Here is a 14,630-nt window from a genome sequence, read left to right as displayed (position 1 = left end):
TACTAATCTTCCAACGATCCCAATGGTGATGATAGGTCCTGAGTGGATCCGGAAATTATCAGAACTAAAAAGTATCTGAAGGAAAAGCTAGTACCACCGCATTTAATGCGCTGCAACAGCTTTTCTGGCCGCATTTATGTGGAGAAGACTCCTGAACAGTGCAACCTCAGCTACCGCCACTCACAAAGAGCTAAAGTAGACCCACGACATGACATGCACTCAAGTGGATGCATGGATGAAGAACAAGTGGACGATGGAGATGATAGGAAGGGATGCTATATAAAGAAGAAGGGTCCCTGATAATAAGGGATCGGAAAAAAGAGAGAGAAAGAGAGAGAAAAGCTTTACTATAGCTCTGGACGTTGTAATCGCAATTCATTCAATAAAACACCTCTTCGGACATTCATTCATGGAGTTATCTGACCTTTAGCTCATGCTATCATTATTGTACGTGCCCTAGCTTACTGTTCTGTGCTTCATAACCAGCCCAGCTCTTTCACCCACTCTCTACAAATTCATTGTTCTAGGTTCGTTGGGCCTCCAACTCATATCCTTTGGGCTTGGGTGACAAAAACTGACCCTACATATAGTATAATAAAATATTACGCCTTCACTTTTATTAATTAGGTATCATCCTATGTAATAAGGAGGATATAATGGTAAATTTTTATAAATTACTATTTTTCATTCACCATTTCTTTTTCCCAATACTAGGCAAAGGGAAATTATAATTATTTTCTGCTGTTCCACTATTCTATCACCTCCACTAACACGTACGAAAGAAAATTCTGATTTCTTTTTAGCTGATGACAAAGATTCCCAAAATTTTGCCTTTTCCACTTAACAATGGGCAAGAGACATGGTTTCTAGTTTCTACTACTATATATATTGATATATATGAGTGCCCTTGGTGGTTCCAACTCAAAACTCGTTTATCATTATTTTGTTTTTACAAATAATTCAGCTAGTGCGAACCACATCATGGATACACTACTTTAGGTATGAGATGGATTACATTTTCATTAAACAATTACTGTAAATAAATACTATCATCGTCTTGAAAATAATACTTTCTTTATTTTAATTAGAGGCGACAAATGAAGTATATCTTTGACTCAAACGATCTTATTAGAAAAGTTTAAAAATTAAAAACACAAGTCAAAGTTTGGATTTTGTGAGGGATCGATCAAAGGTCGTCATGCTTTATTACAAATTTTAATATATAAAATTCACAAATTTTGTGATTAATGGCAAATCATTTTATAATTTAAACCTATGTTACTAAAATTTGCAGTAAATCTATCACCGCCCTTTATTAAGTTCTTAAGTTATTATCATGGAATTGACTTCATATCATGAACCAATGGGCGATATGTAACTATCTGTATAATAAAAGTATTAAAAACATACAACGTTAGCATATGGTCACTACCACAAAAATAAGGCGACATGGCATGGCTTGTGATAACATGTGAGTCACAAGGCATGCATAAAGTTTCTACGTATGCCTTGCCATTCACCAAAGCCATAAATATACAAAAGATTGCTTTTTCCTTTTAGGAAACAAGACAAAAAATATTGTGATCGAAGCTAATTCCAGCATCTGATATCACTAATTACGTTTTAAGCAAACCTTACCAATGCATCACGTTAAGGACACGCTTTCTTGGTGCGCTGACTCTCAATGATATTGCTTAATATTCTATGAGGGAAAGATAGCTGGTTTTGATGTTGAATTTATCTATGGATTACATTTTCATTAAACAATTACTGTAAATAAATACTATCATCGTCTTGAAAATAATACTTTCTTTATTTTAATTAGAGGCGACAAATGAAGTATATCTTTGACTCAAACGATCTTATTAGAAAAGTTTAAAAATTAAAAACACAAGTCAAAGTTTGGATTTTGTGAGGGATCGATCAAAGGTCGTCATGCTTTATTACAAATTTTAATATATAAAATTCACAAATTTTGTGATTAATGGCAAATCATTTTATAATTTAATCCTATGTTACTAAAATTTGCAGTAAATCTATCACCGCCCTTTATTAAGTTCTTAAGTTATTATCATGGAATTGACTTCATATCATGAACCAATGGGCGATATGTAACTATCTGCATAATAAAAGTATTAAAAACATACAACGTTAGCATATGGTCACTACCACAAAAATAAGGCGACATGGCATGGCTTGTGATGACATGTGAGTCACAAGGCATGCATAAAGTTTCTACGTATGCCTTTCCATTTACCAAAGCCATAAATATACAATAGATTGCTTTTTCCTTTTAGGAAACGAGACAAAAAAATATTGTGATCGAAGCTAATTCCAGCATTTGATATCACTAATTACGTTTTAAGCAAACCTTACCAATGCATCACGTTAAGGACACGCTTTCTTGGTGCGCTGACTCTCAATGATATTGCTTAATATTCTATGAGGGAAAGATAGCTGGTTTTGATGTTGAATTTATCTAAGTATTCTTTTAGGAATGGTATCTTAGTTTGCTCAGGTGGAGTCCCTAGACTCTCTTAAGGAAGACGTGTTGAGATTGATTTTATCCATATAAGAATATGAACCAGGAAAAAGCAGTAACTAAAAACTGTATATAAAGTGAATTTATTCTTCATTTTGCTTTGAAGCTTTTTGCATTAGAGTGAAAGAAAGAGAAATCAAACGTACCATGACTATGGAGTCCATGACTAAATTGTACAACAAGGTGAAGCTAATTTTGGCTGTAATTTTATTGCAATTTGGCTATGCAGGGATGTCTATAATTAGTAAGTTTGCTCTAAACAAGGGGATGAGCCAACATGTTTTGGTCGTCTATCGCCATGCCATTGCCACTGCTGTCATTGCTCCTTTCGCTATTGTCTTGGATAGGTCGCCATCTCCTATCTTCTTCTTATTGTTTACATGTATATATGTAAAGTCTTTTCTTCATTATAGTTATAAGATTAATGTTAGGCATACTTTAAATTTTATTACATAAGCTTTAATTACAATACTTTAAATTGCTTCTTTTTCTTTTTCTTTTTTTTGTGATCACAAAAAAAAAAAAAAAAAAACAATTTAATCATTCATTTACTACTGTTTATGTTTGTTATAGTATCACTAATTACATTCATTATCATGTTAATGAGTGCCCTTAAGGCAATTATTAATAAACTATATTAAGAAAGTTTTTAATATAACTTTCATGAAAAATATAAAATAAAATAAAATAAAAAACTATCAGAAAAATTAATTGCTTTATCATTTTCCCATAAAATATTTCTAAAAATAGTTCATAAATCAATGCCCTTAAAACATCCACACTAGATGTGCTAAATGTGCCAAATGCCAAATATTTGGCACATTTGGCACACCAAACACCAAAAAACTCCATTTATTAGATGTTCCAAATCTTATAATTTTTGCCACATGTGAATAGTACTGTTGCATTTTGCAACGGAACGGACAAGAATGCTAAAAAAAATAGTTTTTTATTCATTCTCTCTCATCCTTTTTAACTTTCTCTCTTCTCTCTCATCCTTTTTGAATGCTAATATATTATTTTAATGTGTAGTAAATATTATTTTAATGTATAGAATTAAATTATAGAACATCTGATAAATAAAATATTGTAAAATGATGTGGTAAAATAATAAAATAAGTTTTTAGTGTCTCAAAATGACATTTATTTTGCAACATCTACTGTGAATGCTCTTAGGGCGTTCATTAACATTTTTCATATAAGTCTTTTGCAATAACATTGATAGTAACTTTAAGATTTTTCCAATCATATTTTTGAGTGAGATAAAAAGCTAATCTTGTTAATAGAATACTCTTAACAGGAACGTAAGGCCAAAGTTGACCTTCTCAATCTTTGCTAAGATTGTATTGCTCGGCTTCTTGGAGTAAGATTTTGGACCATCAAGCAATAAGTTTTTGGTTTTAAGCTTCAAATTGACATTTTAGTTAACTTTTTTTTGTTCTGCTGGAGGCATGGGTCTAACTTAGCTTTCATTTCTCCTTCTCCTACTCAGGCCTGTGATGGACCAGAACTTGTACTACACAGGGATGAAGTATACTACAGCAACTTTTACGTCTGCCATGTGCAATGTTCTTCCGGCCTTCGCATTTTTAATGGCTTGGATTTTAGGGTAACTCTCTCTCTTAATTTTGTCCCACAAAGACTTATAATTCTTTCTTGCATACATGCTATTATAAATTATACTAAGTGTGGGATGCTTCAAATTTGTGAATGCTTTTGTAGTCTTGAGAAAGTACATATTAGGAGGCTGCATGGCCAGGCAAAGGTACTGGGGACTACAGTGACGGTTGGGGGTGCGATGCTTATGACTCTGGTTAAAGGACCCATGTTGAATTTGCCATGGACAAATGGAAATGCCCATCAAGAATCTACGAGTGCTGCAAATAAGCAAGCTCTCGTCAAGGGTGCTCTAATGATTCTAGCAGGTTGTGTCTGCTGGTCTGGCTTCATTATTCTTCAAGTAAGAGTATAATCTGCATTAATTTACCTCGCAATTTCAATTAAACATGTGCGTGTACATACACAAGTTTTTAGAACTTCATTTTTTTTGTTTTTGTAGGCAATTACGCTGAAATCATACCCCGCAGAACTTTCCCTAACAGTTTTGATATGTTTGATGGGCACATTGGAAAGTAGCATACTAGCCCTTGCAATGGAATGGGGCAACTCCACAGCCTGGTCAATACACTTCGATGTTAAGCTCTTAGCAGTTGTATACAGTGTGAGAAATTCTAAAAATGTTGAGCTTTTTAATGCTTTTTTTTTCCTTTGCAGTTCTTATAAAAATGTTGTCATAGAATAATGGCTTATAGACTTATTTATACTCACAAGAAATTTTATACAGGGCATAATATGTTCAGGATTTGCTTTCTACATTCAAGGACTAATAATGAAGGAAAAGGGACCTGTTTTTGTGACTGCTTTTAATCCCTTGAGCATGGTTCTAGTCACAATTATAGGCTCCTTCATTCTGTCCGAGACAATGTACTTAGGAAGGTAAGCATTGATTTTTCTATCCTACTATGACTATCAATAAGTCTAGCAACAACATCTTTCACAATTTTATTCATAACTGTTGACATATTTTATTTTGATTGGGGTGTTACAAAAATAGTGTTGACGGTAGACCCAAGTTAACATATTATATCAATAGTTGTGAAAAAAATTGTGTCCTTAGCATTACTTCTATGCCTAGTGAAAAAAGTGCTTAAATTTTCAATTCAAAATCTTTTGTTTCCTAGAACATTCATATGACAATACAGAAATTAATTACTGTAGTTGATTTGGTTCATTTGGTTAAAGGAAATTGTAGGAAAAGATTTGGAATCATAAACGTTGAATGACTATGTGCTTACTAAAGTAACTGAAATGTTTGTAGGATTATTGGAGCAATTGTCATTGTTGTTGGCTTATATCTGGTTTTATGGGGCAAGAGTAAGGATCAATTGGGATCGAGATCAGACAATGATAGGATAGTACCAACAACACAAAATATGGTTACCAATGAGAGGACAACAACTTCAAAACAAAACTTAGTGGCCATCGATGTGACAAGCATAGAATCTACAGATGGAACTGCTTGAAGATAGCTGATATTGTATATATGCTTAGCAGTGGTTTAATTTCATATGAAAAGTTCCCATTAATGAGTAGTATTTTGTTTAATATTTTTGTTTTTATACTTCCAGTACGTGTTAGACGTGGCTTCAATTTAAAGAGGCAACAAGTGCATCTCCATTACTTGGTTTTTATTCGTTAGGCTTAGGCGAGGAAAGTATATTTCTATTTGTTGACAAAGAGTTGCATGTAGGATGCTAAGACTGTGTTAAGCATACTTATAATGCCACCACCTTCCTCCTATCCGTTGATTCCGGAGATCACTGCACAGAATATCGAAGTTTTATAAACATTTTTAAAAAAAGATTGGATTCAACTGGTGGTGGACTAATGATGTCAAAAATTACAAAGCATATATAATTAAGTAAATTCCAATTTCTAAATTTTACAAAAAAAAATCGAATACATGATCAATGTGACAACATGCATGCATGGAACTAAAAAGTAGTTAGAAAGAAAAAAAAAATAATTAAAAAAAAAAGAAATAAAAAAAGGAAAAAAAAATGAGTAAAAGCACAAATAAATGAATTTATATTTGACAAAGTTTGGCTACATATCTATTATGCACACAACTCAAAATCTAAATGGAAGATTTCCATCTATAGTTGACCATTCGCATTAACTCGTACAAAAATTCTTATTTATTTTAGTATAAAAACTTACTTTTTCTATTTTATATACTCTTTTTTCAAAATACCTCATATTAGATGATCTATTTTACATTATATTTTATTAAAATATCAAATTTTCTTGATTTTTTTAATTGTTTCTCTTTCTTCATACACAACTACCACCATCCACTCTCTTCATTCATTCTCATGATACGTAAAGAAATAATAAAAAATTAAATACAAAATAAATAGTGTCAATATAAATTTATACCATTTATAATAATAACCATATATTTTTACACAACTTTACATGAATTGATGTTAGTGAATTTTGGACTTAGTTGACTAAAATGTATTACTTTTTCTATTATACAAACAAGTGCTAAGAGCAGAAGAAGATTTGGTTTGGATCTCAACTGCATTCGCATGCAATCTTTTAAGTTGCCACAGCATGACCTAAGGTTACTTAAAAGAACGTCAATGTCTAACAACTGTGATCAGATGGCTTCTGAAATAAGATCAATATTATTACTGCAAAAGTTACTTACATATGTTTATTTGTTAGTTTTAGTTAGGATGATTACAAATCCTTAATGGTTAATGCCACTGCTACCCTGCACACAAGGCATCTCAAATGTTTAATATGACATATACGTCCAATTAATGCTGTTATTTCTCAACCCAAAAAAAAAAAAAAAAAAAAGGCTAATTAGCGCTACTAAACAAAGGTTCATTCAAGTGTGCAATCCAACGTCAACAAATTTCAAAATTCTTTGCCTTTTTTTTGGCATACAATACCAGTAGAAGGTGCAAAATTATTCAATTATTGAATTATTAGGTTTCTAATTTCAACTTGCTATGTGAATTAGATTATGTAATTACGTGTTACATTAGCAGAGTGTTTGAGCAAGGATGCCACTTCCGAGTTCCAACTACATGTGATGTAAAAGCCAGTACACATAGCTAGTGTTAATGGCTAAAGCTTTAGCTGATGCGATCATTCTGTATGGATTCGATATATAGAATTATATAATACCCCCACTAATTTAGCTGACAGGATCATTCTCACTAAAACTCTTGCTAACGTTTAAAAATACCCCCCACTAATTTAGCAAACAAATAAAAGTAAACCCCACTAATTAAAACCTCCAGTCATATATAGCAGCCAAGTTTGGTTGGTGTCACCTCCAAAAAAAAAAAAAAAAGTGCGGTTAGTGCAATTACTTTCTTCTCAGTCAGCACAATCTGATACCCCAAGTTTTTTTTTTTTTTTTTTCTTTCTTTTTTAAGAAACTTCACCTCCAAAAAAAAAAAAAAAAGTGCGGTTAGTGCAATTACTTTCTTCTCAGTCAGCACAATCTGATACCCCAAGTTTTTTTTTTTTTTTTTTTCTTTCTTTTTTAAGAAACTGATCTGCCTGCTTTTTAGTTTTTATTTAAGTAGCCAGTAAATTAGATTGAAAAAAGTTAACAATGTTTGGAGGAACAGCCTCCATCCAAACTAATTAAAAAAAAAAAATTGTACTCTTAATTAAAGTATTTCTTGTAGTATTACTTTACCTTTATGTATGAGAGAAAGAAAAACTCTGAGGCGTGTCCCTTACTAGATGACTAATAGCCAAACTTAGCATACCACCCTTGCGAAGAGAGTTTGCAACAGTTTTGGAATCTCCCTCAAAAATCGAATGATTAATCTCAATTTTACCTCCCCATCCCATGATGTACTTTGAACGCCATCTCCCCCCTCCAATACTATCCAATTGTCTATCTAATAATTGTCTTAAATAAATAATTATAATAAAAACAACAACACAACAAATGCGAACGCACTGAGAAGACACTGCTTTTAAGTATGAGATGGATTACATTCATTCGATAAAGACAGTTAGAGCGAATTGAAAAAAAGGGCAGGAGAGAGAGATGGCAATACCTCTCTTCCCTCTGTTGCTTTAATTACAGCCACTAATATTATAATTGGCAAACTCAACATTTTAGGTCTAGGAATGACGCTGCTAAATATTTTAGAATATCTACTCTTATTGGGAAAGTTTAAAAGACAAATAAAAATTTTTCCGTTCTCCCCTTTTCTTTTCTTTTTTTTTTTGAATGCTATCCTTAATTAAACTCAATCTAATTGATCCTCAGTGAGGATTAGGTAAACTTGGGTCCCAAATAATATTATAAAAAAAAATTATCAATTTAAAATAGCAATCACACATAAAAACACAAATATTTACGTGAAAAATCATTTTTCTTTGAAAGAAGAAATCACGGGACAAATTCTGAATAATTTCACTATTATCAAATCAATTATAATAATTTTTATGTATGTCTCCCAGCTAAAGAAAAATAAAATCTCTCTTATGCAGCACACTATTTGCTCTCACACACACAAATTTTCTTTCTCAAATCCGGCAATCCTATCTCTTTTCTTTTTCATTATGCAGCACACTATTTCTTTTTCATTTCACTGTGCGGCCCCCTAATACCTAATAAACCTTATTTATATATACCTTGCCGCCACACCATCCTTGTAGCACACAAACTCCTACTCAACACAAATTGGATCATGAGGTCTCCTATTTCTAATAGAATTCTTTCACTACATGGATTTCTTGCCACAAAATCGGGCTGGACCCACAACAAACCCAATCAATGCCCCTCATTGTGGACACTTTTTCTTGGTGCACTAAGTCCCTGTTCTTAGTCGGTACTGATAGTGCTTGGCATTCTACGAGAAAAAGATAGCTGGTGTATGAGTGGAGTCTCAAGACTCTTAAGCCTTGGAAGTTTATGAAGAATAAAACAAATATAAAAAAAAAAATTAAATATTTACCTCCCTCTTGTTTAAATGTTTGAAAAGAAATGAAGTAATCATGTTTGGGATTTAAATGCACGTACACTCTAAATTCATTTTTAAAATTTTGATAAAGAATTATTTCTACATGTTATAATATTTAAGAAAAAAATTCTAATTAGATTACATATCATTGTAAAGAAAGGAAATCTAAATTATTATAATTATTATAAGTAAGAATATGAACTTCTTTCTTAAGTGAATTGAAAAATATTAAATTAAGTCCACTATGTTAAGTACAGTATTGTAAGAACTGGGGTTTGAGCAGCTCTACTATTGGATGGGTGAACTCAAGCCCAACTAGCCCAATACAATGAATTTGTAGAGGATGGGTTTAAGAATTAGACCTTAGTGAGGATTATCGGCTAATATGATGGTTAACACTATCATACATAGAGGAACTAAGATTTTCTAAGAAAGTCTATCCTCGGCACAGTCCAAGGAGCTTTTTGGTCGTACCTTCGTGAGCCCCCCTCTCTTGATCTGTTTTTCCCTCTTATATAGTCCTTTTCTCATAATCTCTTTCTTCCACTTGTTGATCATCCATACCCCCCACCTCTCTAACTACCTGTCTCATCAGTCACTTTACCAGTACTCCTGTGAGTTACAGCAACCAAGGCAGCACTATTTAGAATTCACATCTCCATTAATGCGGCCAGGGAGTTAGGTGTGCGCACTTAATGTGGAGGTGACAAATTCTCCTTGAACCGTTCCCCCACCATGCTTCTCTGGCCGACACTTTGCATTTGCTCTTTCCCTTGGGATGCTCCGGGAGGCTACTTTTAATGGCCCACTGCTTCCTCCTCTCATGGTCTTGATTAGCCGAGGACAGGATTGTCCTCGGCAAAGTTCCTGGGCAATTTGTACTTTTCTCACTTCATCCTCGAGCATTTCCTCCTTCTTGGCGTAGGCCTTGGGCTTCGTACGAATTGGACTGGGGTCACCAGATTCTTAGGCCCCACAGTAGCCCTTGAAATCCTGCTGTCCATATCCTCGGACGGGGAGGAGGATTTTGATGTCCTCGGGCCTTCATCATGGCTTGCCCAATCTTGGCCTATGTCAGTGTTGAAGTCTTTTCACCTGTCCAATGCACGTTTCTGGCGCCTTGATATATAGCAAGCACCCATATTAAATTCTGGGGGCTCCATACTCCCCACGTTCAACGACGTGATGGTAATCTGACGGTGGGGATTTTTTGCCTTTATGGGCGGGAAACTCTGCCCAGTTGTCTTTAATTGAGGATATAAATATTTATTTGAACCGATTTGCCTCCTTACTTTCACATTCAAGAATTCTGGCACATATACTCTGAATCCGGTCAAACCTCCAACCGAACTCACGTCCCTTTCTAGCATAAAAAGCCTGTCTGAGGAGCTTCTCCTCATTTCTGTAAGCTTTCTTCTTACTCTATCTCGTGCTTTTCCATTTCTGGTCTTCTTTTCACCTTATTCCTCTCTTTCTTTCACTCTTCTCTGAATTTTTAGTCATTCTTTAGGATTAGTAGATTTAAGAGGTTGGTTGAGTCTGAGGAGGCGATGGAGAAATTCATTGCCGATTATAGGATACCCAGTAATGTGGGTTTAAGGTACTGCAAAGAAAGGGATTGGTATATTAGGAGGAAAGAGGGTAAAGTGGTGATTCCCATAATCGCCTTCTTAGAAGGTGGTATAAGAATCCTTATAGGGCCAGTGACAAAGGACTACCTTAGGCATTTCCAGTTAACTCCCACCCAGTGCGCCGTCAATGTGTTTAGGATTCTAGGGTGTGTGGATACCTTGAACGAGAAGATGGGGTTGAGGTTAGCCCACCATGATGTAAATTGGTGCTATAACCTCCAACACCTAAGGGGTAAGTCTTACTACATGAAGACAATGGACAATAGGGTTCGGCTTATCTAGTGCCTCTCCAAGTCCAGCAAGGGGTTAAATCAGGATTTTCTCATCGTGTCAGGGGAGTGGCACGACGACCTCCATTGCCTGACAGTAGAGGCAGAGCCAGGTGGGGTACTCGTAGTAGGGGGAAGGTTGATATGCTACATTTTCATAGTTTGCACTATTTGGTTGCTGATTAGAACATGCCTTTTCTTTTTGCAGATCCACGCGCCTTTGAACGGCACTTCTATTTGGTCAACCGAGAAGATTTACAATCCATTCTCAGGGCAGAAATCTTCGTGAACGAGGCTGACGATCAAGTTAGGGCTGCTCACAAGATCCTTTGGTATGATCCGGCCCAGAAGTCGTTCTCAGCTCCGAAGTACGTGATCAGGGCCCGCGATCCTTGGCTTTGCCAAATCACTGTGGTAGAGCACGGGTTCTTGTTTTTTGAAGGGTCTTCCATCCCAGAGGGCGTCCCGTTGGCAGGTTCCTCTTCATCCTATCAGGGTGCAGAGGCTAAGGGAGTAAGTTTGGGAAGAGGAGAAGAAGTTGCTGATCTAGGTCCATCCAAGGACGAATTTGGCGCATTCAACCAAGTCCGTCTAGCCGAGGATCCTTCTGGTGATTTGGGTGATCCCTATTTATCTGAAGCAGACCTTCTCTCATCAGGGACTAGTACTCAGGCTGAGATGGGTTTCAAGAGGCAACCTCAAACCAGCCTATTTGACTTGATCGAGGGCCAGCCGGGGAAGGATGCATCGGAGAAGCAGCAATCCAAGCTTCCTCCTCCTCCACCCAAGCTCCCTCTTCCCCCATCCAAGTCTTTGCCCATGCAGACTAGGTCGTCCAATTTGTAGTGAGGATTAGCTAATATGATGGTACACTATCATACATAGAGGAACTAGATTTTCTAGGAAAGTCTATCCTCGGCACATCCAGGAGCTTTTTGGTCATCCTCCGTGAGCCCCCTCTCTTGATCTGTTTTTCCCTCTTATATAGTCCTTCTCTCATAATCTCTTTCTTCCACTTTTGATCATCCATCCCCACCTCCTCTACTGCCTGTCTCATCACCACTTTACCAGACTCCTGTGAGTTCACACAACCAAGGCAGCACTTTAGATCAATCTCCATTAATGCGGCCAGGGAGTTAGGTGTGCGCACTTAATGTGGAGGTGACAATTCTCCTTGAACCGTTCCCCCACCATGCTCTCTGGCGACACTTTGCATTGCTCTTTCCCTGGATGCTCCGGAGGCTACTTTTATGGCCTGCTACTTCCTCCTCTCATGGTCTTGATTGGCGAGGACAGGATTGTCCTGGCAATTCCTGGCAATTTGTACTTTTCTCACTTCATCCTGAGAATTTCCTCCTTCTGGCGTAGGCCTTGGGCTTGTACGAATGGACGGGGTCACCAGATTCTTAGGCCCCACAACTATCATTTTTTATTTTTTTTATTTTTGTATTCTTGATGATTTCATTTTTTTTCCCTCTTTTTTTTATTTTGTTTCAATTTTTGTCAAAGTAACTAAACTCAAGCAAGAATACAACATTCCTAATCAAGTTTTATACAAATAGTAAATAACATCTAATTAATATGAAGTTTGACATGTGAGTTGAAGATAGTGAGAATATATATATATATATATATCTGTAATCCAACACCACGGTTTTAAACATATTAAACCAACTAAAAGTTATTGAGTAGTGTAACATTAACAAAAGTTACACCACTTGATTTTATATATATGTATATATAACCTTTAATAAAAATAGCTGCATTGACATTTAAGGATTAAAAAAGTATTATAAGATTTTCAGTGAAAATCCATTTTTTAAGGTATTTCATTCAATTTGATTCGTCCTAATTTTGAAAGAATTAAAAAAAAAAAAAAAAAGACTTATGATAGAAATGAATAACAATATATATACACACACACTAGCCTCATCACACGTGCTCCACATGTGCGATGAGGCTTTTTTTTCTTGGTTTAATGTAATTTTTCAATTTGAATTTATCCATTATTAGTGAGGTTACACAAGTATTTATTTTTAAGAAACTAAAATTTATGATTAAAAATAAGTAAACGGCAAGGTTTGGTGTGCGATAAATTTTAGGATAAAATGTATTAAACGTGTGTGATATATATTCAAATAGAAAGTACTAATTTTTAGAGGAAAAAAAAGTTTATCAAGTAGTTTTTTTTGTTTTTGAATTTTGTTGAATAACAATTTTAACCTTATTTTTTATTTTTTAAGAATAAAGATTATTTAATTAGATTAGAGGTATTTTTGACATTTTTTGAAACTATAACTAACTTTTTGAATCATTTTAATATATAGAAATATTTATTTTCCCCATTAAACCCATCAGGAGAATATTCTTTAAAAATTCTTTTATTTACATTGGTTCCTCTTGTTCTCCTCTCCCAAACAAGTTATAAAGTTGGAAGTGTTATGATTGATTTTTATTTTCTGAGAGAGAAAAAAATTTATTGTTTATATAAAGTGAACTTCATACTTTACTTTGCTCAAACCTCTTCACATTAGAGAGAAAGAAAGAGAACGTTAGCTTAACATGTCTATGGAGTACTCCAAGACTCAATTGTATAAAAATGTGAAGCCATATTTCTTAGTAATTATATTGCAATTTGGCTATGCCGGGATGTCCATAATCGGTAAGTATGCTCTAAACAAGGGGATGAGTGAACATGTGTTCATAGCCTACCAGCATGCCATTGCCGCTGTTGTCATTGCTCCCTTTGCTATTGTCTTGGATAGGTCTCCATCTCCTCCCTTCTTGTTATTGTACAAGTTTTTCAACTCTTTTCTTCAATGTTACATGTTGAACGAGATGAAAAGGCTAACCACATTAATTTGATAATTTTAACAGGAAAAGAACGCCAAAGTTGACATTCTGTGTCTTTGCTAAGGTTGCGTTGATTGCCTTATTGGGGTAAGAATTTGGACCATCACTCAATAATTAAGCTTTTGGTCTTAAGCTTCAAGCAAAAATTTTTACTTTTTTCTTCTGTTTTTTCTCTTTTTAATTTCCTATTCAGGCCTGTAATAAACCAGAACTTGTTCTACACCGGGATGAAGTATACTACAGCAAGTTTTGCAAGAGCCATGTGCAATGTTATTCCTGCCTTTTCATTTGCAATGGCTTGGATTTTAGGGTAACTCTCTTTAGCTCCCCCATTCACGTTCTTGCATGCATACATGGTGTACACAAATTTGGGTTGCTTCAAATTTATGAATGCTTTTGCAGTCTTGAGAAAGTATATCTTAGGAGACTGCGTGGCCAGGCCAAGGTATTTGGGACTATGGTCACAGTTGTGGGAGCTTTGCTTATGACTCTGGTTAGAGGACCTATGTTTAATTTGCCATGGGCAAATGGAAATGCCCATCAAGAATCTACTAGTGCAGCAAACAAGCAAGATATCACGAAGGGTGCTCTGATGATTCTAGCAAGTTCTCTATCCGGGTCTGGTTTCTTTATTCTTCAAGTAAGAGTCTAATCAGCATTAACATAATTTGCAATTTTCAGTTAAATTGAGCACAAGCATAAACAGGTAAATCAATTGAAAATTTGATTTAGATCCCAGACATTTATACAGTGGATTATGTAAGTT

The 14,630-nt window shown here is 35.0% G+C and overlaps 2 protein-coding genes across 3 annotated transcripts; both read left to right on the top strand.

Annotated features, from left to right (window-relative positions):
* The first annotated feature begins 2,689 nt into the window (after positions 1–2,689).
* LOC112016472 (WAT1-related protein At2g39510) lies at positions 2,690–6,111 on the top strand. Of its 2 annotated transcripts, XM_024049042.2 has the most exons (8): positions 2,690–2,889; positions 3,843–3,905; positions 4,035–4,151; positions 4,265–4,502; positions 4,602–4,763; positions 4,887–5,038; positions 5,421–5,575; positions 6,086–6,111. In XM_024049042.2, the coding sequence occupies exons 1-8, from the start codon at positions 2,690–2,692 to the stop codon at positions 6,109–6,111; spliced, it is 1,113 nt and encodes a 370-aa protein (XP_023904810.2). The 2 variants fall into 2 exon arrangements, with proteins under 2 accessions (XP_023904810.2, XP_065617962.1); XM_065761890.1 differs by lacking the exon at positions 6,086–6,111 and having other exon boundaries at positions 5,421–5,643.
* A 7,405-nt stretch (positions 6,112–13,516) lies between these two features.
* LOC136062619 (WAT1-related protein At2g39510-like) lies at positions 13,517–14,609 on the top strand. The gene is made up of 4 exons (XM_065761891.1): positions 13,517–13,776; positions 13,889–13,951; positions 14,058–14,174; positions 14,267–14,609. Exons 1-4 carry the CDS (start codon positions 13,574–13,576, stop codon positions 14,514–14,516), a joined length of 633 nt encoding a protein of 210 aa, XP_065617963.1. The 5' UTR covers positions 13,517–13,573; the 3' UTR covers positions 14,517–14,609.
* Positions 14,610–14,630: the final 21 nt, after the last annotated feature.

This window comes from Quercus suber, unplaced genomic scaffold (genome assembly GCF_002906115.3).
Source record: "Quercus suber isolate HL8 unplaced genomic scaffold, Cork oak 2.0 scaffold_433, whole genome shotgun sequence".
In the NCBI taxonomy this organism is placed as follows: domain Eukaryota; kingdom Viridiplantae; phylum Streptophyta; class Magnoliopsida; order Fagales; family Fagaceae; genus Quercus; species Quercus suber.
The sequence above is the reverse complement of the archived record's forward strand: the minus strand, read 5'-3'. Positions and strand labels throughout refer to the sequence as shown.

Coding starts and splice junctions, on each gene's coding strand:
- LOC112016472 (XM_065761890.1), top strand. CDS start 2,690: ATGACTATGGAGTCCATGACTAAATTGTACAACAAGGTGAAGCTAATT. Junction 4,152..4,264: donor TTAATGGCTTGGATTTTAGG/GTAACTCTCTCT, acceptor ATGCTTTTGTAG/TCTTGAGAAAGTACATATTA. Junction 4,764..4,886: donor TCTTAGCAGTTGTATACAGT/GTGAGAAATTCT, acceptor AATTTTATACAG/GGCATAATATGTTCAGGATT.
- LOC136062619 (XM_065761891.1), top strand. CDS start 13,574: ATGTCTATGGAGTACTCCAAGACTCAATTGTATAAAAATGTGAAGCCA. Junction 13,777..13,888: donor TTTGCTATTGTCTTGGATAG/GTCTCCATCTCC, acceptor TAATTTTAACAG/GAAAAGAACGCCAAAGTTGA. Junction 13,952..14,057: donor GCGTTGATTGCCTTATTGGG/GTAAGAATTTGG, acceptor TTTCCTATTCAG/GCCTGTAATAAACCAGAACT.